Raw genomic sequence first — 24,764 nt, 5'->3', positions numbered from 1 at the left:
GTAGACAATTCACGCCGAGCAGACAAATTGGCGGGATTTCTTGCATCCACAGTTACCATTAGGTACGGATTTCTCTCTCTCTCTCTCTCTCTCTCTCTCTCTCTCTCTCTCGCATTTGCTGTCTATGAGAATCGATTTTATTGATTTTTTCTCACCAGTGTTCACTTATTTCTTTGATTTCTGTATTCTATTTCTGCTAATCAACTTCACTATTCACTTTGAAAAAGAAAAATCTATATACGTAGCAGGTTAAGCTTTCTTTCTTCCTAACGTTTTCATGTCCTTCTCATTTTCCCTCATGACACTGCTTCCTGCTGAGATGGTTAGGGTTTGAATTTCTACATTAAACATCCCTACATTTGCAGACTTTCTTTAACTTTCTTATGTGGGTTAGAAAAGGGTTTTCTCCACGAAGAGAGCGTCTCTAGGTGGAGGTGGAGGAGATTTTCCTCTCCATCACCGAAGTGTACAAAGCTTTACGGTTGGGAAAATCGAAGCATGGTGGTGGTGGTGGTGGTGGGTATGTGAAAGAAGATGATGATTTGGGGAAGATGAGGGCATTTTGGGGTTTTTAGGAACAAATTATTTAGGGGTAAAATAGTCTTTTTAAATTAAGTTAAGGTAATATATAAGTGAAGGCAATTAGGTCTTTTCATTTATGAAAATAAAACAAAGGTTAAATTGGTCATTTTCAATTAGTTTAGGGCAACAAATAAGTGAGGGTATTTAAGTCTTTTCAGATTTAAGAAATTGAAGCAAAGGGTAAAACGGTCAAAAAATTGTCATCTAACGGTGGTATTTAACGGATTGGACCTATGTGGCATTTGGGGTGTAAAGCAGGGGTGTTACCTGGAATATTGAGGGGTGGTACGCGAAATATTGAGCCGCTTAGGGGGATACGAGGAATATGGGGTGCATTCTAGGGGGGTACGTGTACTTTACCCTTCTTTTAATTCCTATCTGAATCAAATTCACCCTTCCAAATGAAATCATCCCTCCATATTGGAGTACTCAAAGGCTTCTGTTGCACATATTCATACCGCCTCAAATGATTTTCTCAAAATTTATCATGTGTATGAATTTGTTTTTGGAGAAAGTTTTCCTCCACCTTGGGTGAAGGAAAAATACATCAGTCTAGGGTTATTATTATTCTATCTCCTACTATACAAACTCAATTATTAACCCTCTTAACCATTCTCAATACCTATCCTAAGACACCCAAACCCATGAGCAAGGGTTTCTTCGTTCACTACGGGTGAAGAGACACTATCTCTTTTTCATAAAGCGAAATCAGAAAAATAAAATGTAAATACCATGTGACCACTACGGCGGCCACAAGCCAATCAACTAGGTTGGAGTCATTGGACCGGGAGAGAGAAACATGAGGAATTTTTATTCTCTCAAGTGCGATGTTCTACCCAGTGCACCTTTAAAGTGCATCCTATGGTGGTTAAGAACATGTTCTTGTATTTTTATCCTCTCAAGTGCAGTGGCTACCGTCGGATGCACTTTAAATATGAACTGGGCAGTGCACCGCACGAGAAGATGAAAATTCGATCATGAGTCAATCAGTCAGCCATTAGATTCTCAATCAAGGGTTCCCGACACTTTTTTTTTTTCTTTTTTGATATAGTTGTGGAACTATCCCTTAATTACGAAGTCTTGTAACTAACTTTAATGTGGCCTTGTTTGGTTTTCAATCACAGAGGGTGGTCTCCAATAGAGGTGTTCAGTTCGTCTCAAAAGGCTTCCGAAGAGTATTGGGCAGCAACCAATGGTTAGCATCCGCAACAATGCTCAACCCATCCTCCTTCCACTGCTCAGCACTCTTGGAGAGGCCCCCCCAATGAAAGAGTCACCAAACTGAATTCTGATGCGGCCCTCCCTCTATACTCTTGGAGGTAGGGGTGTCAATTCCAGGCCCGGCCCGAATATTAAACGTGTCGGGCTTAAACCCGGCACATTTATAATCAGGCGGTCCCGGTGTGGGGTTTTAGCCCTTCGAGCACCCGACCGGACCGATCGTTTAGAAGCCCGACCTAACCCGTCCGATTAGAGCTTGACCTAGCCCGACCCTAGATAGTTTTTTAGTCTTTTTCCCTTTAAATTTTTTCAACTTGAAAACGCTACAAGTAGCCCCACCACTTTTACAAAAGCAAACAGAGCACACACGCTCTTGAAATTTAAAGCCCATTTTAAAGCGGACAGAGCAAACACACTCTTGAAATTTAAAGCCCAATTTAAAGCGGACAAAGCACACACCACTTTAACCTAACCTCGTGTCAATTTAAAACCCAGTTTTGCTCCCACTCTCTTGAATGTCTCCGATGTGGGACTATTATAGTCAAAGATTTCAACTTTGATCCCAGTAAACTAAACTGTATTTTCAAACCCTAAATATTATTGGACTAGCTTGGGTTGGTGGGCCTTTTGTTTTCATTTATGGTTGCTTTTACCCTTTTAACTAATGTATGTAGAATTCCCACAACTTGAAACTCTGAATGTGCATTGTGATTTGATCTCACTGTGGGACCTTTCTTTATCATGTTCTTGATTTCAATTTTTTTTTTTTAATATTCATTGAATTGTGACTGCACCTGCACCGTTTAGAGCCCGATTAAGGCCCAATTAGAGTTAAAGATGCCTACAGCCCGGTAAAGGCCAGGTTTAGGGCCGATTACACTAGGCCGATTGTAACCCAAAACCCGACCTAACCCGACCAGGCTCGGCCCAAAGACTTAAAAAGGCGATCACAATGCAGGCTTTAAGCACTGTGAGACATGGCTAGGCCCGACCGAACCCAACCAAGCCCGACCGGTTGACACCCCTACTTGGAGGTATTGGCATTATCTGGAGAAACCATCAAGGAAGCTCTACTCAAGCTCTTCTGAATCAATGTGCATTCCGGATTACTGCTATCTAGAATTTTTCACATTCTAGTGGAATCGGACAACCTTTCTGCAATCTCTTTTCCTCGCTCACCGATCAAGTCCCCACCCATTCACATCGTAATCTATCATTCAAGAAATCCAGTATCTTGCTTCTACTTTCAGTGTTCCTTCGGCTCTATCACTAGAGCTGCAAACTCTATAGCCTATTCCCTAGCTTGGAAGGCCTTGTCTCCACCAAGACAAGTTGGCACATATCCACTCCATGGCTTTTAGATCTTTGTAACTTGGAAGCTATCATTTTCTCTTGCTCTATTCAGGAATGATTTTCACTTTTAACCACCATTCCCCCCGGCCCTCCCAAAAAAAAAAAAAAAAATCACATTTGTTCATACTTCAGAGATGCCACCGTAGCCAAATAAGTTACTTAATAAGCAACTTTTATGTTTATGACCATGCAGAAGTTTTGAAGTTTTCATGCACCAGAGGTGAAGGATAAGTACACCCATCTAAGGTCATAAAAGTTCTGCCCCATACTGTACATAGTCGTTAACAACCCCCCCCCCCCAAACTGTTCCCCAAAACCCTCTGCACACCATCAGTACCCCTCAGTCACCCTTGACCGTGGGCGATACCCTTGACCATGGGCGAAGGAAAACTTGATCCAACCTGGAGGGTCAGATCCCCTTAACCATACCAAACCCTCCCTGTTTAACTAGGCATGGTAAGGCCGTTTTGTCTTTTAACATATAGCTAATAAGGTAGAGAATTCCCACCCTTTCAAAATGCAGCTAATAGAAAGGTTGGACTACTCTTTTAAAAACTTTGTAGGAATTCACCTTTGCACACTAACTAATATAATTACATGATAATCAAAGTATATAAATATTCCTATGGTAATCTTAATAAAAACATATATCATGATCTTTCCAATGGCACCTCATTGCCTCCATTTGGCGGCCGGACACAAGAAAATTTAGTTAGACAACACTGCTACCAAATATAATCAAAGTACATAAACATTCCTAAGGTAATCTTAATTAAAAAAAAAATGTGTATAACACTTGGATAAGGATATATCATGATCCTTCCTATGGCGCCTCGTTGCTTCCATTCGGCTTGCCGGACGCAGAAGAAAATTTAGTTAGACAACACCGCTACCAAGCATATGCTCAAGTCCTGCCACAGATTGAAGGCCAGCAACCCTGCCTCCTGCTGCCACATTATGCACCAGCTGTTGCAACCAACGCTTAGTTGTTTGATCATCCTGGAATCAATAAACATGGAAACAAAAACACATTAGTGTCAAAAATGATTACAAGCCCCAGGGTACAATGAACAAGTCTGCTGGTCAAAGTGGAAAAGTAATCAAATTCTCTGGAGACACGCACACAAACACACTCTATATAGAATTCTTATCCATGGAAGCAGGCAACTGCTGAGCTTCAATGACTAGACTATCATAAGAATTTCAACATGACATCAAGAATATCTTATCCAAGACCATCAAAAGTATTTTACCAAATTCACAGGTCCTTTTTCCTGTTTATAGTACTGATTACAGAATAGCTTCAGGCAATAATTTATGGTTGGGGGGGGGGGGGGTTGAAACTGCAGTCTGTACAACTCAACTTGAAAGGCCTCGACTGAATGATGTGGAAACTGAAAAAAAAATTTTATTTTCCAAGTGGGCCAAACCAAAGCTTCATTTTGTCCAACAAACCCCACAAATCTTTGGGAACACAACTATATGTTGCTGATGCATTAGGCACCTTCATTCCTTATATCTACATTTGAAAAATTAAATATCTCGCAATTTAATGGATTCAGTGGCATTTTAACTTAGTCCCCTCCAAAACAAGTCTCCAATTCATATCCTCTCCAACCCACCCTACATGAAAAAAGGAAGAAAATTGTTGAGCCAAACTCCAACTCTCTCTCCCTCCTCCAATGGAGAAAAACAGATTTGACCGGGGGACTGGGTTTGGGTAAATTTTAGCCAAAATTTCCTACTTGGCGAAGAAACCCAAATATTTCCAGAAAGGCCGAACGATAATTTCAGAAATAAAAAATGATAGGTTAGAACCACCACCACCCAAAAAAAAAACCAAAAAAAATTCACCTGTGGGACTGAAAATTGACAATTGAGGGCTTTATTGATCTCTGGAGTATTATGACCTATAAGCAACAAAAATAATGGGACGCCAAATGGCAGAAGAGAGGAGCATCAGAGCAAAAGCAACCTCCTGGCTCCCCCCCCCCAACCCCCCACCATCACAAAAAATAAAATAAAAAAAAAATATTCCAATGCTCACCATCTTTGACACAAAAAGCAACCACCCCAGAACAATCCTTCTCAAATGCTACTTTGAGAAACCAAGTTACTGCAAAACAAATCAAACCCTAATAGCACCAAGGATGCAAGCAGGAATGAAAAGATTCAACAGTCTTTTCATATCAGAGGTACTTCGTAGACTTGTCATGGCTGGAACCATTAGAAGACTTCCAATTCAAATGCCTAAGATTCTAATTAGATTCTGATTCATGTCCAATCAGTCATCAACCATATGTGCAACACCACAATTCTTGGGATCCAGTCCTCAACTACCCTGCATTTGAGCTTTCTCACTTATGTTTTTCAGTTACCTAATCTGAAATCCAAGACTTCTCTCATCCGTCACAATGTGAGAGGCTTATGGGAAGAACACTGATAGGGCATCAATCTGACGTGACATGAGAGTTATGAGAAGAACATTGATAGGGCATCAATCTGATGTGATGTGCGGAGTTATGGCAAGAAAACTGATAGGGCATCAATCTGATGTAACATGATGGAATTATGGCAAGAACACTGATAGGGCATCAATCTGTCGTGGGAATTATCTTAACGCGACTCATATAAGAAACCTTAATTGAGTATCATCATATAAACTTTAGGGAAGCAGTTTTCTGTACGGGAGTGTGGCCTACGCCATCACTCTCATGTGTCTATCTCTCTCCTCCTTAAAATAAGGGGGCAGAGGTGTCTTTTCACATGGGGAGGAGAGAGATAGACTCATGGGAGTGCTGGTGTAGGCCATACTCCTGGACAGAGATCTTTTTCCCTAAACTTTATAATGAAGGTCTCTTCTTTCTCTGTCTCCTTTTTCAATCCCCCCCCCCCCTCCACCCACCCACCCACCCACCCAAGACAATTTAAACAAGTAGTGACAACTGCCACAACTACCTGTTCTTAGCCATATCTTTAGATAAGACCAGCTCTAGCTAGTCTAGATAAGGTCCATATTATTCCAGAATCTGATTCTGTGTTCAAAGCTCCGCTAGCCAAAACGCGGGCTTTCATATTCCCCTCCTCCTAGGAACATAGTTCAGACTTAAATTTATAGACTAAGAATTTCAAGTCCAACAGAAAAGGATATTGTTCCATCTTTAATCCAAAAAAAAAAGAGGGCATTGTTTCCATGGGAAATAACTATAGATTTTATCCTCCATTTAGTGATCACTAGAAGCACTTCAGTTTCAAATTTCAATCCAGAGACCTAGAGATGCAATCCAGGGTTCCAAAACCCGGTTAGGATTGCTTATGGCCCCACCACCAATCAACAGAACACCAAATACTAAAGGGTAATGGTAATTCTGTCATATTTTGAACAGTAAAGGACCCTTTTAAAACAAACAAACAGAATTTGGAGTGAAAGACAAGTAATTTTGGATGGGATGACCTAGTTGCAAAGAACTTGAACTGGAGGGGCTATTTGTACTAACAGAAAAGATGTAAGCACAGTTTACCAGGAGAGATACACAATTTGTAAGTTCTGGTAATTATTTCCAGAATTGCAGAATTTCAACTCAAATTTGTGTTCGCCAGAATACACAAGACAAATCGAACCAGCCTGGAACTTTGAATACAATATCTCAACCAACGTAAATCTTGAATCCACTCACCAATCACCATGAGTCAAAAGAGAAGACACTATCTGTAGAAAAAAATTCTGGAAAGCAAACCTGCTGGAAGAACAAGAATCAGCTGTGTTTGAAGATTTGGTTCTTTTCACAGCAAGTGTGTTTTGGCCCCAAACTACACTACCAGAATCGGCCCTTTGTTTATGAACACACCACCAATTTTTAGGACCAAAAGTTCAGCAATGAGGGGAAATTCCAACTCCTCTCCCTCTGTCCAGTCTACCGCTCAGAACAGAGTAATAACCAGTAAATACAGATAATTTCAAATGAATAGAGGTAAAGGACAAGAAGAAAGAAGGGGAATAAAGGTTAGGGTGACTGTACAGAGAGAGAGAGACAGAGAGAGAGAGTTTGAAAAGAATTCAATACCATTGTCGCTCTCAGTAATAGGTTGCATATATAAGGAGAAGAAAATAATTCAAAAAAGAAAAGAACTCCTACCATAAGACAGGGAAGAGTTCATCCTAGACTAAAGCTCTTCAACAGAGTTTGAAAAGGTGTGGAATTGTTACTAGGGTTTCCCACCTGTACAAGCAACCAATAAATAAAAATAATAATAAGATAAGATAAACCTAAGACTAAACCCAACGAGTAACTGCATCACCTAGATTCCCAGACAGTCATACTCATCGATATCTTTCTCGAAACAAATGAAAAAGGAAATGGAAGATGAAACATAAATAATGGATCAACTAAGACCTCTCGAGAGCTTGCTTAACTATGTGGACTGATGGACTTACCAGCCTTAACCGTTACAAAGGATGATGCTACCACATTGAGCCGGTTGCTGGAGAAGAAAATCAATATATTGCTTATGTCGCTTACCGTTTAGACCTTTTTGAAGAAGGTTCTGTTAGTAACATATTTACTTTAATTGTGGGTAATGTATTTGGGTTCAAAGCCCTACACACTCTACGTCTGGAGGTTCTGCGAATCCCTTCCGCTTATGCTAAAATTTTTCAAGGCTCGCTGTGATGGTTTTAATCCAATGTCCTTCAGGCCCTGTTGCACAGCAACATTTACCTCTCTGCCATACAAATTCCATTAGAATTTCTTATAAATAATACCAATCCCACCTTTTCTCAAAACCTGAATGATGCAGGAAACCTTGGACCGACCCAAACCCATATGGGTATCCAGATGGAGATGAAACGGGCCCAGATTGAGTTTTTGGAATCTAGTAGGATTTTAGGAAGTTTATTTACTTCGGAAAATATTGTGTAATCGTTTATTTTGGGTTGGACACATAAGACGGTAACTTGGTAGTTTCCTAGTTGGATATGTTTCTATATCTGTTTTAGACTATGTATATGGTTTTCTTTTCCTATTTTTATGCATGCTGGCACCGATCAAAAGACCAGAGATTGAATAGAATGGAATAGTTATGGTTTGAGTAGCCTGTGTGCTTGTGTGTGTGCATTCTTCCTCCCCCCTCTTGTGCGATTTCTTCTCTCTCTCTCTCTCTCTCTCTCCCCCTGCAACTCTGATTCTTCCCAGATTTCCCCTCTTCTCCTAACCGGCCCTCCACCAATTTGGTATCAGAGCCGAAGGACCATCTCCTTCTCTCTCTCATCCCATTCTCCATCAAGTCACAGTTCCTTGATCCTCGAAGTCGCAACATCTCCTTGTCCAAGTCAACATGCTGATTCCATGTTCGTTGCTGGTTCTTTCTCCAAAGGTTAGAGATGACTTAAACCTCCTCCGTCCTCCCCATTCTTCTCGATTTATCCCTCTTTAGTCTTTTTTTTTTCTTCCTATATTACCCCAACCTTTAGTACATTAGATCCCGTATTTCCCCCCCCCCCAAGTCCTTTTTATTTCATAATTGCCTCTTTAAACGCCACTTTCTCAGCTGGAATTTTCCCTTTAATTTAATTTTTTCCTCCCATATTGTCTGCTGGTACTTTGTCTTAAATTTTTCCAGAATTGCCCTCCCTTTTACTCAACATTCTAGTTTGTCCTTTTTTTTTAAATTTCCTTCCAAGTTTGCCCTTCCCCCATGCGTTGCAATCCCCTTGTGTTTCCTAGTTTAACTCTAATATTACAAAACTGCCATCCAATTGTGCTTCACTTTATTTACAATTCTGCCACTGTTCTCATAAGTCCAATAACTCCTTCATCTGAGTCTCCTTAGTTGTTTGGGTCCATACCGATGGATTCCTTTGTGTTCAAGTTTCGAGTTCACTTGCCCAACGGAAAGCTTGTATGTTATTTATTGATGAAGGACAAAGCAACAATTGTCTCGCGATCTGTGGTAGAGATGTTATCAAAGAACGACCAGATCATAATTCACTCTGAGGATTATGTATTTGTCAAATTCTCCATTTCTTATTATTGTGACGGTGCATATTGTGAAGTGTTTGATTCTCCTCCGTGTATTTTTAAATTGGATCGAGAATGGTTGGAAGAACAAAAATGCATCAGTGATCGTGACGGAAACTTGTGAACCCTACATCCTTTTCACATGCGCCAGACATTCATTCTTCATGGGTTAATTGATGATGTTTGTTCCACGCCAAAAGAAGCAGCACCAGTGATACAGCCTCAACCAGAACAAAAAATAGTGGCAAAAAAAAACGAGAAGATTGTAGATTAGGTAACAACGGACTCCACTGCAGTGAAAGCTATTCCACATCATGAGTTGGTACTTCCCCATGATTTTCCAGCCATGGATGCACCCACAAATCTTCATATTTTGGATTTTCTTCAAGTTGCAGACATGGAACCTATAGCCCCCGCTCATGAGCTTTTATTTCTACCATTCTACAAAATTCGTGGGCAAGTTTTTCTCAACACAGGGGGAATTGATGTAGGTACGCTACCTTGGACCGACCCAAACCCATATGGGTATCCAGACGGAGATGAACCGGGTCCAGATTGAGTTTTTGGAATCTAGTAGGATTTTAGGAAGTTTATTTACTTGGGAAAATATTATGTAATCTTTTATTTTGGGTAGGACACATAGGACGGTAACTTGGTAGTTTCCTAGTTAGATATGTTTCTATTTCTGTTTGACTACGTAGGGTTTTCTTTTCCTATTTATATGTATGCCGGCACCGATCAAAGGATTAAGGATTGCATAGAATGAAATAGTTATGGTTTGAGTAGCCCGTGTGGCTGTGTGTGTGCACTCCCCCCCCCCCCCCTCCCCCTCTTCTTGTGTGATTTCTTCTCTCTCCCCCTGCAACTCTGATTCTTCCCAGATTTCCCCTCTTCTCCTAACCAGCCCTCCACCACTAAAGAAGCCGGTAGTAGTATTAACTTCGAAAAACATATTCTTCAGGAGGCAAACCATCAATAACAAGGGAACCTTCAAAGAGATTCCTCATGTTACTACAAACACATTTCGTAATGGACTAATAACATGTCAAGTTCTGCATGTTTTCTCAAGGTACATTGGATAACAATCTCCAGACACTTGGTTTTTCCAATAAAACATTTACATTTCAAACCAAAAATATATACCTTCTGCAGCAATACCAATGCCCAAAATAACTCAAAGTTTACTCATATACACAACTTATCACACAAGGAGCACTACTAGTATACTACTGGCTGGTGTGGTTCTCTCCCTTCGGGGGTATTCCAGGGAATACTTAGAGAGAATAAGGCTGGGCTGCCCATCCTTAGGTAATAGCACACGTGGTGTTGATACTCTTTGTAGGGTTTGGAGTTGTGGTGAGGTCATGAGTGTTGATTCTCATTGGGTTGGGGTAAGGTGGTATGTCCCCCTCGTGTATTCTTTATTATTTCAGTTGATTATTAATAAAATTCTAGGGGCTGGCCCGGGTCCCAGGTAATATTCGGGAAAAAAATACTACTGGCTGGTGTTCCATTTCAAATTTCTTAATGGTTAGATCTGAGATGCTTGTAGAGGCCCATTTGTATGGGGCTCAGAGATTGACATGTTATTCAAACAAAGCCTAATCCTTCTTCTGTATCTCTTTTACTCCATTTATTCTTATAATTTCCCTTACTCATACACATCAACAACCTATAAAATCTGATTTTAAAATTTCTCTTACTCACACACATTTACAACCTATACAATTTGATCTCCTTAGTCTATTGCATATATATCAGGAACTAATTGTCCATGTGATGCAGAAACAAGGGTGTATTCAAGGAAGAAGAAGAAGGCTGCTGCCTACCTTGGCAGCCAGCCACGATTTTGAGTAGGCTACTGTCCAGCAGTAGCCCACGATTTCACTGGGTTGTTTTATGTTTTAATTCTTGAGTCCTGTAATAAACCAGTGAACCGGTTGGTTCAGCTGGTCTAATTTAAGTGATGGTCCCATAGGGTAGTTAAGTCCTTTTACTTATTTAAGTTGTTAGTAGAAAAGTCAGTCTCACATCAGCCATGAGTTATTTGGGCTGATAGTGTCCTGTATCTCAAGTAAGGTCCAAAATTGGAAGTTTCTAATTTTGAGACTTTCCAATTTTGAACCCTTTTACCTCTTTTCCTCATTTAATAAAAGCAACCCAGGAGGGGCAAGAAGCCCACGATTTGATATTCAACTACTGCTACTATGCAAGTTTACTTCTACTGAAGTTTTCCCTTGGTGTTTGATCCTTGGACAAGGAGCTGGTGTCTGATCTAGCTGACTCCTTGCGGTGGGAAGCCCAGGAGGTCTCTTCCAGTTGCTGTTCATCATCCCCTTCAAGCATTCAAGATCTTAAAAGATCATTCTGCTCCAGCCGAGACTCATTATTGCTACCTGCTCTACAATTCCTTGGTTAGTTTCTATTTTTTGGATTACTTTCTAATTCCATTCCCTCTCTCTCCTGTCCCATCCAGCCATTAATTTTCTTCAAGCTTTTCAGCAAACCTTCCCTCCTCTAAGACCTCCACTCGACCCCCCTTTTAGTCCCATCTGACCTGCAGATCACCTCCTCAAGAAATCTCCCAAAATCCATCAAAACCCCACTTTCCCAGCCTGCAGACCAAATCAGCAGAGACAACAGCCCTGCTGTTAATCTGTTTGTCTAAACCCTTGACTTCCCTGTTATCCTAGACCTAATCCCTCTCCTTTACCTTTACCCTCAACCTATGTATCAATACACCAATCCAACCCAACCTTACCTTAACCCCATCAAGTTGAACCTTTTTTCCCTGAATGAGATCCTGTTTTGGGACTGGTTGAACCTTCAATCCTGTCCTACATTAAGTGGTGTCAAAGCCCATGCTAGGGAACAATAATTCTGGACCTTCTGGTCCACCTGATCCCATGGCAGCTATGCTGGAGATGTTTACCAAGCTGAGTAACCAGATCACTAAGAGCCAGAAGCTTATGGATGAGAGACTCTCAGCAATTGAGGCTAGAGTTGCTGCCCCTAATAATGTCACACACCTTCCATTAGATGAAGAAATCCAGCCGACTCACTCTGCAGCCAACTTTCCTAACCGGAGGGGTGTAGGAAGAGGCCCACAAAGGGTTCTAGTCGTACAGCCGACCTTTGAAGAGCATCTACGGAGTTATTTTACTGGTTATCAGCCCACACTTCATAGGCACACTAGTGAAACTCAAAAGGTTAAGCTTGAACTCAAGGAATACTCGGGAAAACATTGTTCTATGACTGGTTAGCAGCGTTGGACGACTATTTTGATTGGTATGAACTGTCGGAGGCACGAAAGATGAAGCTAGCACGTACAAAGCTAGTTGGAGCTGCACGTGAGTGGTGGAGAACTCATGAGAATGAGTTGGAGGATCATGGTAGGGCACCTGCCATATGGGAGTAGATGAAAGAGGAGTTGCGGGACAAGTATTTGCCACTCACTTTTAGAGCACAACTACAAGACAAGTTAAATTCTCTTCGCCCAGGGAATTTAACAGTTGCAGAGTATATGGAGCAGTTCAATTCTCTATCTTCTTGTACAGGGATTAGGGAGAGAGATATTCAAGTATTGTCACGATTCAGATTGGGTCTCAAGCCTGAAATTAATAGGTTCATTGGCGTTGTTGATGTGGTGAATGTTAGAGACTGCTTTGAGAAGGCCCTACGTGCTAAAGAGTTATTGGCTTCCAATAACAAGAAGTTTGGTTATCAGACTGGGGAGAATAAGAAGAATTTCCCAGTACAAAAACAACAGCCCCTAATCGACCCACAATCTTTACCCGGCAAGACATAGGTAAGGCTCCTATGACTAGTGGCAACAAGGCACAATGTTTCCATTGTCAAGAAACTAGACTTATGCTAAGTATTGTCCACTCCATCAAAAAGTAAATGCTGTTGCTGAAGTTGACAATGCACTGGAGGAGGAAAATTCTGATCTACTCCCATATCCATTCGATGATGCTGATTATGGTGGAGCTGAATTTGATGAGGATGATGCTACTGATGAAGGTACTTATGGCATTCATGTAGTCAGTCGTATATTGGTGGCTGAGACCAAAGGAGAGGATTGGTGACGCACTTGTATCTTTTACAGTCGCATGAAGTCAGGCAATAAAAATGCCTTGGCGATAGTTGACAGTGGCAACTGCGTCAATGTCACTTCGGACACCTTTGTGAAGAAGGCAAACTTGAAGGTGGCATTGGAAGTAAATCAGCGCTGTTCTGTACCGCTGAAACTTCATAGGTATGAGGAAGAGATATGGTGCGATGTGATCCCTATGCGCCTCACTGATGTTTTGTTTGGTAGACCATGGATGTATGACAATGATGTCACGGTTGGTAGGAAAAAATCAGTGTGTATTCTAGTTCAAGGGAGCTCACACAATCTTCCATCCAATCAATGTACCCGCTGAGCTGCACCAATGGAAAGCTTTAAGGACCAACCAAAAGAGCACCGGTGATGAGAAGAAGGTGCTGGCTGTACCACACAAGGAGCTGTTGGCAGTTCCTCAAAAAGAATTTTTACACACCAGCCATGATACGGGACTGGTATTAGCTCTTGTTTTACCAGGGAAGTTACTCCACAGCCTGAGGTAACACTTTCCCCACCCATCAAAGAGTTACTGTCTGATTTTTCTGATTTGGTTCCTGATGAGCTGCCAGATGAGCTACCGTCAATGAGGGATATCCAACATGCCATTGATTTGGTACCCGATTCGGTGCTACCAAATTTACCAGCTTATCGCCTCAGTCCTACGGAGCATAATGAGCTCAAACGGCAGCTTAATGAGCTGCTTCAAAAGGGTTTTATTGTGGAGAGTTTAAGCCCATGTGTTGTATCAGCTTTGCTTACTCCCAAGAAGGATGGATCGTGGCAGATGTGTGTGGACAGCAGGGCGATAAATAAAATAACTGTCAAGTACCGGTTCCCCATTCCACGGCTTGACGACATGTTGGACATGCTGTCCGGAGCGAAGGTCTTCTCTAAATTGGACCTTAGAAGCGGACCTTAGAAGCGGTTACCATCAGATTCGTGTCCACCCGGGCGACGAATGGAAGACCGCCTTCAAAACCAAGGACGGGCTGTACGAGTGGAAAGTCATGCCCTTTGGTTTGACGAATGCACCTAGAACTTTTATGCGAGTTATGACTCAGGTACTTCGTCCTTTTATTGGTCGATTTTTGGTTGTTTATTTTGATGATATTTTGGTGTACAACAAGGACCAAAATGACCCTATTGACCATCTTAAACAAGTCTTGAGAGTTCTTCGTCAAGAGAAGCTGTACTTGAACCTCAAGAAGTGTTCTTTCATGCTACCCAAGGTGGTATTTATTGGCTTTATTGTTTCAGCCAAAGGAGTGGAAGCTGATCCGGAGAAGGTTAGAAGCATCAAGGACTGGCCGGTGCCTAAGACACTCACTGAAGTTCGAAGTTTCCATGGTTTGGCTTCATTCTATAGGAGATTTATTTGAAATTTCAGTGCTGTTATGGCCCCTATTATTGAATGTATGAAGTCTAGTAAGGGAAAATTTGAATGAGCAGCAACGGCAACAAAGGCCTTCCACCTTATCAAGAAGAAGATGACTGAAGCACCAGTCTTACGCCTACCAGATTTTGACCGAGTATTTGAGGTTGCTACAGATCATAGTTGTCAAGGTGTAGCTTAGGCGTACAGGCGCCTTTGTCACGCCTTGGCACCTTGACAACTATGCTACAGATGCCTCACATGTCAGCTTAGGCGGTGTATTAATGCAAGGAGGGCACCCAATCACTTTTTATAGCGAAAAATTAAATGATGCCAAGAAGCGCTACTCGACTTATGATTTGGAGCTGTATGCAGTTGTTCAAGTGTTACGTCATTGGCATCACTATCTTATTGGTAAAGAATTTATTCTTTACATTGACCATGAAGCGCTCAAACATCTTCACTCTCAAAAGTGGATTAGCAACAAGCATGCCAAGTAGGTAGCCTACCTACAGGAGTTTGTATTTGCACTGAAATACAAGGCTGGTAAAGAAAACACAATGGCTAATGCATTGAGCCGCAAGGTCCTCACCCTCAGTACCTTTTCTTCCCATGCAGTTAGTATTGAACAAATACGAGGAGAGTATGCTGCCGATACAGATTTTAATGTGATCTATGATGAGGAGCAGCGGGGTGGACAGCATCCTAAATATTCTGTCCATGATGGTTACTTGTTCTTGGCGACGTGCCTATGCATTCCAAACTCTTCCCTACGACATCACATCATAAGGGAACTCCATGGAGGAGGTTTGGGAGGACACTTTGGGAAGGATAAGACCATTATTCAGGTGACAGACCGTTATCATTGGCCACACATAGCAAAAGATGTTGATCATGTGATCAAATGGTGCCGGGTATGTCAACTTGCAAAAGGAGGGAAGCAAAATACAGGTTTATACTCTCCCTTACCTGTCCCTCATGCACCATGGATTGATATTAGCATGGACTTTGTCCTTGGATTGCCGCTTACTAGAGAACGATATGATTCCATTATGGTCGTTGTTGATCGTTTCTCTAAAATGGCCCACTTTTTGCCATGCCTCAAGACCTTTGATGCCTATCAAATTGCCAAGCTGTTCTTCAAGGAAGTGGTGCGAATTCATGGCCTCCCAGCAGCATTGTGTCTGACCGTGATGTTAAATTTATGAGTTACTTCTGGAAAACTTTGTGGCTGCGAACAAACACAAAGCTCCAATTCTCCACATCTTTTCACCCACAAACTGACAGGCAAACTGAAGTGGTTAACCAGAGTTTGGGCAACATATTGAGGTGCTTGGTTCGTGATTATGAGAAGACATGGCCGTCCATACTTGATATAGCTGAGTTTGCTTATAACAGCTCCATGAACCGGACTACCGGTCACACTCCTTTTGAGATACTACTTGGAGTTAAACCCTGGCGACCTATAGACCTTGTTCCATTGCCACCACAAGCACATATCAGCATTGAAGCTGATGAATTTCTGCACCATATTACAGAGGTGCATGCTGATGTTCGGCGACGAATAGCTCTCAGCAATGATGTTTACAAGGCTGCAGCTGATCGTCATCGCCGCTACATGGAATTTCAGCCAGGAGACATGGTGTGGTCCGTGTCAATCCGGAGAGGTTCCAGCCAGGAGTCAACACTAAGCTCTACCCAAGGAAGATGGGTCCATACAAGGTGTTGAAGCGTGTTGGCCCAAATGCTTATGTACTCGAGCTGCATGATGATATGAGTATAAGCAATGTCTTCAACGTGGCTGATTTACACCTATATGTGGGGCACCACACTGATGATGGTGACACTGCACAATTGCTACGCCTGCCCCAACTTAAGCCTCCTACGGAAGACATCATTGAAGAGGTTTTGGACAACATGTACAAAACCACTTGTCGGGGCACCGGTTACCATCCCTTTCTCTTCAAATGGAAGGGTCGCCCACGACACGATAGCACTTAGATACATGCCGATGACTTCAAGAAGCTTGATCTGGATTTGTACAAACGTTATATGGCCTTCACCCATTGGTCGGAGACGAATGTATTCAAGCCGGGGAGAGTTGATGCAGAAACAAGGGTGTATTCAAGGAAGAAGAAGAAGAAGGCTGCCGCCTACCTTGGCAGCCAGCCACGATTTTGAGTAGGCTACTGTCCAGCAGTAGCCCACGATTTCACTGGGTTGTTTTATGTTTTAATTCTCGAGTCCTGTAATAAACCAGTGAACCGGTTGGTTCAGCTGGTCTAATTTAAGTGATGGCCCCATTGGGTAGTTAAGTCCTTTTACTTATTTAAGTTGTTAGTAGAAAAGTCAGTCTCACATCAGCCATGAGTTATTTGGGCTGATGGTGTCTTGTATCTCAATTAAGGTCCAAAATTGGAAGTTTCTAATTTTAAGACTTTCCAATTTTGAACCCTTTACCTCTTTTCCTCAGTTAATAAAAGCAACCCAGAAGGGGCAAGAAGCCCACGATTTGATATTCAACTTGCAAGTTTACTTCTACTGAAGTTTTCCCTTAGTGTTTGATCCTTGGACAAGGAGCTGGTGTCTGATCCAACTGACTCCTTGCGGTGGGAAGCCCAGGAGGTCTATTCCAGTTGCTGTTCTTCATCCCCTTCAAGCTTTCAAGATCTTAGAAGACCATTCTGCACCAGCCGATACTCATTATTGCTGCCTGCTCTGCAATTCCTTGGTTGGTTTCTATTTTTTGGATTACTTTCTAATTCCATTCCCTCTCTCTCCCGTCCTATCCAGCCATTAATTTTCTTCAAGCTTTTCAGCAAACCTTCCTCCCTCTAAGATCTCCACTCGACCCCCTTGTAGCCCTCAAGAAATCTCCCAAAATCCATCAAAACCCCACTTTCCCAGCCTGCAGACCAAATCGGCAGAGACAACAGCCCTGCTGCTAATCTGTTTGTCTAAACCCTTGACTTCCCTGTTATCCTAGACCTAATCCCTCTCCTTTACCTTTACCCTCAACCTATCCATCAATACACCAATCCAACCCAACCTTAACCATCGAGTAGAACCTTTTTTCCCTGAATCAGATCCTGTTGTGGGACTGGTTGAACCTTCAATCGTGTCCTACATTACCTTGCATAAAAATTAACTATTTGGGGTTGAATACAGACATTTTTGCCATTCAACTCTACCTAAGGCCATATCTTGGCATTCCCTTCATGGGAGGGATTTATGTTTGAAGATGCACTTGGCAGGCAAATGTGGCCTGCACTATTAGGGTAAAAATCAGTATCAGAAAAGGTAAAATAACTTTGAACTAAGAGGGGTCAAACTTTAAGAATCACCATATAAGAGATCAACAATGTTTTATATGACTGCCAGACCAGTTATTAGGTTGTTCAGACCATTGACCGAAATGGATGAACAGTCGATTGTTTGGTAGGAATGTTCTAGGTTCAACTTTCAGGCCAGGCAATCAGATTGTTCCTATTCCCGGATGCTGAGCCCGAACCTTGGAATCACTTTTTCTTAAAAAACAAGTCATATCGTCCACCAAAGCACTCCATGATTACACTATGTAAGATGACCAATTTGAAAGACAGTAAAGCACTTGATAAAGTCCCTAACCAACAGTTGCTTGGAAAATAAATATTCAACCATATAAGTTTTGATTTAAACAGGATAACATGGCCACAAAGAAAACATCTTGAACTCGCTACTGAGCACTAATTTTAAGGACACAAGAACAATAACGCGAAAATCAAGGAGTTTTGTACAGATAACAGGGGAATATCAATTAGAAAGTCCACACACAACAGAAACCAATTCAACCTGCATAACTCTCATTGTATCAAGCATGAGAATGGCAACAAACAAAAGGAAAAAGGAAAAACCAACATTGTAGATCTCAAAATAGTACTTACACAAAGGCAACTATTAAAGGTTGAATCCCTTAACATTTCTGGAAGGCAATTTCTTAATGCTTCACAAGCCCTGTCTCATGAGAAGGCAAATATAGATCATGGCCTAGCCCACTATATGCTGCCAATAGAAAAACCAAAATGGAAAAAAACAAAAGAGAAAGGGGGCACAGGGGAGAGGTAAAAGAAATTGGATCAATAGCACTGAGCAGCCCACCAAATAAGATGTTAACGAACCTTGGATTATCAGACAGTCTTAGATAGCAACGAATGATATGTTTCAGCAGACGTGGAGAGGGTTGCTCAGCAAGAGACTGAACCATGGTTCCCAAAACACGACCCACTGCAAAGAACCGCTCTGCTGTTGCACAAATATAACGCAGCCCCACATCATCCAACAGAATTTTTTGAACTATAAATGTAGCCACCTGTAAGGTCAAGTATGTCAACTTAGGCATGGACCAATGATTTGCAACAAAAAACTAATGCATCAACTGATGTGATTATTGATCTCCATAATCATTTATCAGGATATACTATGAAATGGATGCTCTGAGAACCAAGAAACAATATAATTATAAAAACCAATGATAGACAATGTGGGTCCACAAAAGATGAATGAACTTGCTGCCTGTTCAGGAAATAAGAGAAACAGAACAAAATTGAATACACCAGCAAGAAAGCAATCTGACACCAACAGGTAACGATAACAACAGAAATTAATCTGGTTCAGAGCTCTAGAATTGAGTCCAAGAAACAAAAGGCTCGAACCACATACCAGTCCAGGATCAATATAGAAATCGACAAACCAGAATAGGAACAGAATAGATAGCTATTACAGGAATTTAAATAATTCACAATCCAACAGTCAGATTGAGCTCAAATTCAGCTCAAATGTAGAGAATTAATAGATCTATCAATCGACCTAACAATCTTGAAAATCAGATAAAGTATGATAGATGATATCCAAGCTGTTTAAAATTCAAGTTAGATTCGAGAACTGAGAGAATAAGCTTAGATATTAATCAGATCTGAGAAAACAATTCAAATATGATTCAAGTTGAATTCTGAATCTCAGGTCCCAGCACACATGTCAACCACTGCTTGTGACACAACATTATCCTCTCGTTCATCATTCAAATACAAAATAGCAGTTTTCTCGTTGGGTAACTGAAGATGAAAACAGAAGACATGAGAAGACATTTGGCTAGAAGTTAAGACCTTTGGCTCTGATAACAAATGGGTGAGGTTCAGAGTTTTCGTAAGGATTCCTAAAAATTCGCAAGAACGGGAACCACACACTAAACCAGGATCCAAATTTGAAATTTGAAGGAAATTCGGGAAACTGGACACAATTCAGAAATTAAAGCAATTTGGAAGAAACCAGTTATTTTGATATTTACCACATGCTATCTAGAAGCTGTACTCAAGAGTAAAAATTTTAGTGATTTCAGAAATTGAGAAAAGCAAGCACAACCCTTGAAAGTTGAAACCCAACCAAAAGGAGATATAACTTCATCGGGAGAATTGCACAACCCTACCAATCAGTTTCAAACTGCGAAACTGGAGACTAATGGTGAGTTTATTAGCACAATGGATTGGTTGCAGAAATAAACCAGAAACAGAGCACATTAATGAGATCTCAATGTTCGGAGTCGAGAACTGAAACTTAAAACTTCAATTATAAGAAAGATAGATGTCAGAAACTAAGAAATCAAGTTTAAAGGCAAACCAGCAGTTCAAGAGAGAGAGAGAGAGAACTCAATAAACTGCAAAACTGGAGACTAATGGGAGTTTATTAGCACAATGGATTAGTTCATAGTTATCAAGGCGGCAAGGCAACCAAGGTGTTGGAGAGGGTCCAAAATCAAGGTGACACCAACAAGGCGGACCAAGACGTAGGCGCCCAAGGAGACCAAGGAGCCTGGACGCATAGGCGATGCCTTGATAACTATGGATTAATTGCAGAAATAAACCAGAAACAGTGCATATTAATGAGATCTCAATATTCGGAGTCGAGAACTGAAACTTAAACTTCAATTATAAGAAAGATAGATGTCAGAAACTAAGAAATCAAGTTTAAAGGCAAAATGAAGAATTGATAGAGACGACAGGGTTTCTGCCTGGGGAAGGAAGAAGAAGAATTAAGTAGTGGGAGCATGATGGGTTTCTAGAAGCCTAAGGGATTAGGTTCAGAAACTAAGTTGAAAACCAGAATCGCAGCGAAGAGAAAAAAGACCAGATTAAAAAAAAATTAAATACCTAATGATCAATAATTCAGATTGAAGGGAAACCTTCGTCGAAGGTCTAATTTGTCGAGGGGAACAACTACTCAAGTGAATCTGATATGATGGTCTGACCTGTAGTTATAAGGTTCGAAATCTCAGTTTCGAGGCCGGTTTCAGTCAGCCCCAAAACTGAGATATGGCAGATTTTGACAAAAACTAGGTTGAAACTGGGTATTTTTCCAGGCTAACTAGAAACCTTGGTTCGAGGCCCAGAAAATGGTTTTTGCCCCTGATATTTTTTGTTCTACCTATTTTTGACATTTTAAATCCAATCCATGAATTAGTTACACAAAAATAACACTCAAAATGGTACTTGTGGTTTTGACCCAAGTTTGATAGTGTATACTGTTCCTAGAAATGATATTGAACCAGGTTTGGCACTGATTTATGCCAAAATCATTTAAGTAAATGATTTATTCCATTTACTTAAGATATTATTCATAAATAAGCAAGCCAATAAAAATAGTTAAAAATAAAATTCTAAAAGGATAAAAAGTCAACCCCACTGTTCAAGAACACAAACTGAGTTTTCGGTTGTAGGGGCAATTTTCAACTTTCAAATGCTAGGGTTTTTCTCAAATCTAAAAATTTCATAAAAGCGGAAAAATAATCTTTTATCTTGATGTCTAAAGATTTATTTCCATTCAGGGCGATTTTAAACAGCATTCATGCACACCAAATAAGGTTTGACCGGAACATTCAATATAAATCAGATTTAAGCAATCTTGGAAATAATAGTGAATTGTAAGGCATTAATTGGATTTCACTTTCTATTGTGAATTGTACTTATTTCTATTTTGTAACCCTTAACAATAGCCAAAAGAAGAGTTACTATTTCTATAACCATGCACTACAACAACAACAAACTCAGCCTTATCCCAACTTAATGGGGTCGGCTACATGGATCCAAACAAAACAAGGTAGGAAAACCTGGGGTCTAACAAAAAAAGGAATGAAGAGATGGGAAGAGAGGGAGGGGGATGAGATGAGAAATGAAAAATGGAAAATGACATACGAAAGATGGAAAATAAAAAGGAAAACGAAAGATGAAAATAAGAGGAAAGAGGCACAGCCCAGCAAATAAGGAGAATCTCAGCTAAATGGGGTCTGGTACATGGATCCTTGCCCTCCAGTACACTCTATTTGAGGTCATTCTTGGTACAAGACTTTGCATGTCCTTTCTATAACCATGCACTATTCTTAATAGGGGGGGGGGGGGGGAGGGGAAGTCTCTAGCCCAACGATTTTGAGTTTGAAAAAAAGAGTTGTTTTACAACCATGTTGCTGTGAGAGACAGGTGCTCTGGGAGAGTGTGGTGAGAGCATGGTTCAAGAACTCGGTCAAAACCACTGGTTTCGACCGAGATATCTTGGTTTCACAGGGTACCGAGACGAGTTAAGGGTCAACTTCATCGATCAGGCTTCGACCCTGTTACAACCAAAAACACAGAGAATTCTCTCTTGAATGTGTTACACAGTAGTGAGTTCGGCATTCCACTTTTGCACTCCTCAAAGTTCCGCATTCTCTCATTGGCCCTTTTTGTTCTGGCCCCAAAAGTTACACAGAACCATGAGAAATCTGAGAAAGGAGGAAATGAGTCTTCAAGCTTCAGTAGAAACTATAAGTGTCATGCCATCACCAACATCAATGCCATCATTAACCCACAAATTAAGCCAAATATTTCTCCCACTCCAAAAACAGGTGCCTCAATAAAATGATAAAAGTTAAGGTCAATTCCTTGTATCCATTCAAAGTTACCTGCAGCTACATCTAGAACCTATTTTTCTTCTCTTTTTGTTTGGTTGGGGGGGGAGGGGATGGGGGTGGGTGGGAACAGGTAAGGGGGAGGGAGGAGCACAAAATTTAATGGAAGTTTGAGAAAGCAAATTGCAGAGAAAGCTACGCAAGTTTAATAAGTCAGAAAAATTTGCCATCACTCACTGTTTTCGAAAGCTCACTGCCCATCTCCATTGTGCGCAGGCACAAGGGGATAATTTCTGTGGAGAGAAGGAAACTGATGACTTCTGTATCATCAACCTGCAGAGGGGTGCAGAGCTTTTATTTTGTTATTGCAACTAAATGACTACTACAAACTTTTATGAACAAATTATTACTAATGCTGAAAATTAAAATAATCATTTGAGGCATCAGAGAACTCCATAAGTCTGAGTGATTGTGTTGTAAGTGGGAATGCACATGTTAAGGGTGAAATAGATGAACATAAAATATAAGTTGCACAAAAAGAATGGATGAAAACAGAGTTCTAAGGAATATGTATTATTTTGTTCCAACAGGCATGCTGGCATGTGTATTGTCAGAAGAAGTCAGACTCATCCTCAGTGAGCTGAGTTCAATTGAAGTTGCAGCATAGTCAGAGACATTCTTCATTTCCTGAATATGACTTATTCAGGATCTAGCTTGGTTTCAGAATTATATCTCATATGGCACTAGGGGGAAAATTCTGTGTTATACTGTCATGGAGATTTTATGGAATATATGGGAGGAGAGAAAGAGCCTGATCTTGAGCAAGGAGAAGAGAACAGCTACTAAGATCTCTCAGACAGTTATGATTAGGGTAGCACATTGTCCCAATCATCATTTGATTATCTGATGAGAGAATGAATGATGGCAGGTGATAAGAACTAGACCTCATCAGGAGATAGTGAGGCATGAATGGATGGCTCTATCAGACACTGAGACACATCTATGAAATTAACTTTGATGGGAGCAGTTTGGGCAATCCAGGCCCATATGGAATTGTAGGAGCTTTTAGAGACCATACATGAAATATACTTTGGCAGTTCCTGGACCTATTGGGGAAGGGGGATCTCAATAGTGTGGAAATCAAGGCTGCTATTCAGTCGATCTATGCTACACATCCAAAAGCCCAACTTATCATGGAGGGTGACTCAGATTTGGTTTCACAATAGAGAATTGCCATGGAAGCTGGTGCATCTGATTTGGAGAGCTAGGTGTTTACGCAAACAGGGGAACACCTCGTTTTCATGATGGCCTAGAAGCAATACCTCCTTGGCAGATGTTTTATCTCAAGATGAGTGCCGAGGGAGGAAACATACATCAAGCGAATGCTCAAATCTCGGAATTCAGAAGAAAAAATATTCAGTTTCAATTGACCTCGAAACAAAATCACATACAAAATACAAAGATAGAATATTTCAACGAAATGACCAAAATATTGAAATGAGGGTCGAAATAGACATATTAACACATTCTTTCTTATAAAATATCAAATTGAAATTAGCAAAATTATCCAAATTGCCAAAATTAGGGAAATGAATCAAAATTGCTAGAACGCTTCAAATTTATTTAAAAAATTACAAAACTTTGGGGAATAAAACCTCTTCCAAACTCATCCAAGCTCCTATTACAAGATTGCATAGAGATGTTTGGGTTGAAATTTCAAGGAAGAGGTATGCTTTTAAATCTTATCATCTTGGTTAATTTTTTTGCTAGATTTGAGCAATGTTTGAATGCTTACACAAGCAAAATAGGATGCAAAGCCAACCTAACACTTTGAGTGTTCTTTTTCTTTTTCTTTAAATCTAATCCTTCATACATGTATTCATAACATTTCCCTTCTTTCCCCTCGTTTCCGCAAATTTTACCAAATTTTGACCATTTCAACAGATTTCACCCATTTCGATGAAATATTTTAATTTCAATAGGAGTCAAAATGACCAACTCGGGTCGAAATGACCTACCCCGACAAAACAATCATGCCATACCCAATTTTGTGATGTGAGGTCTTTTAAATGACAGAGGGTCCCCTAAGCAGTGGATTTTGTGTATCGTGTACTGTATTGTATACTCATGTTGCCATGTGTATCTAGTCTTGGCCACGAGCCCAATAAAATTATATCATTTTATGATTCTATCAAAAAA

The 24,764-nt window shown here is 40.7% G+C and overlaps 1 protein-coding gene across 1 annotated transcript in view; it reads right to left on the bottom strand.

Annotated features, from left to right (window-relative positions):
- Positions 1-3,989: 3,989 nt before the first annotated feature.
- LOC122643043 (CCR4-NOT transcription complex subunit 9-like) overlaps positions 3,990-24,764 on the bottom strand; it is a 36,387-nt gene continuing 15,612 nt past the window's right edge. The window contains exons 6-9 of the mRNA XM_043836670.1: positions 22,803-22,898; positions 18,811-19,001; positions 18,577-18,646; positions 3,990-4,155 (exon numbers count right to left, since the gene is read on the bottom strand). Of these exons, the coding sequence (XP_043692605.1) occupies positions 4,033-4,155; positions 18,577-18,646; positions 18,811-19,001; positions 22,803-22,898 (480 nt within the window). The 3' untranslated portion in view covers positions 3,990-4,032. The remainder of the gene's footprint in view (positions 4,156-18,576; positions 18,647-18,810; positions 19,002-22,802; positions 22,899-24,764) is intronic.

This window comes from Telopea speciosissima, chromosome 10, assembly GCF_018873765.1.
Source record: "Telopea speciosissima isolate NSW1024214 ecotype Mountain lineage chromosome 10, Tspe_v1, whole genome shotgun sequence".
In the NCBI taxonomy this organism is placed as follows: Eukaryota; Viridiplantae; Streptophyta; class Magnoliopsida; order Proteales; family Proteaceae; genus Telopea; species Telopea speciosissima.
This window is presented reverse-complemented; position numbering and strand designations above follow the sequence as displayed.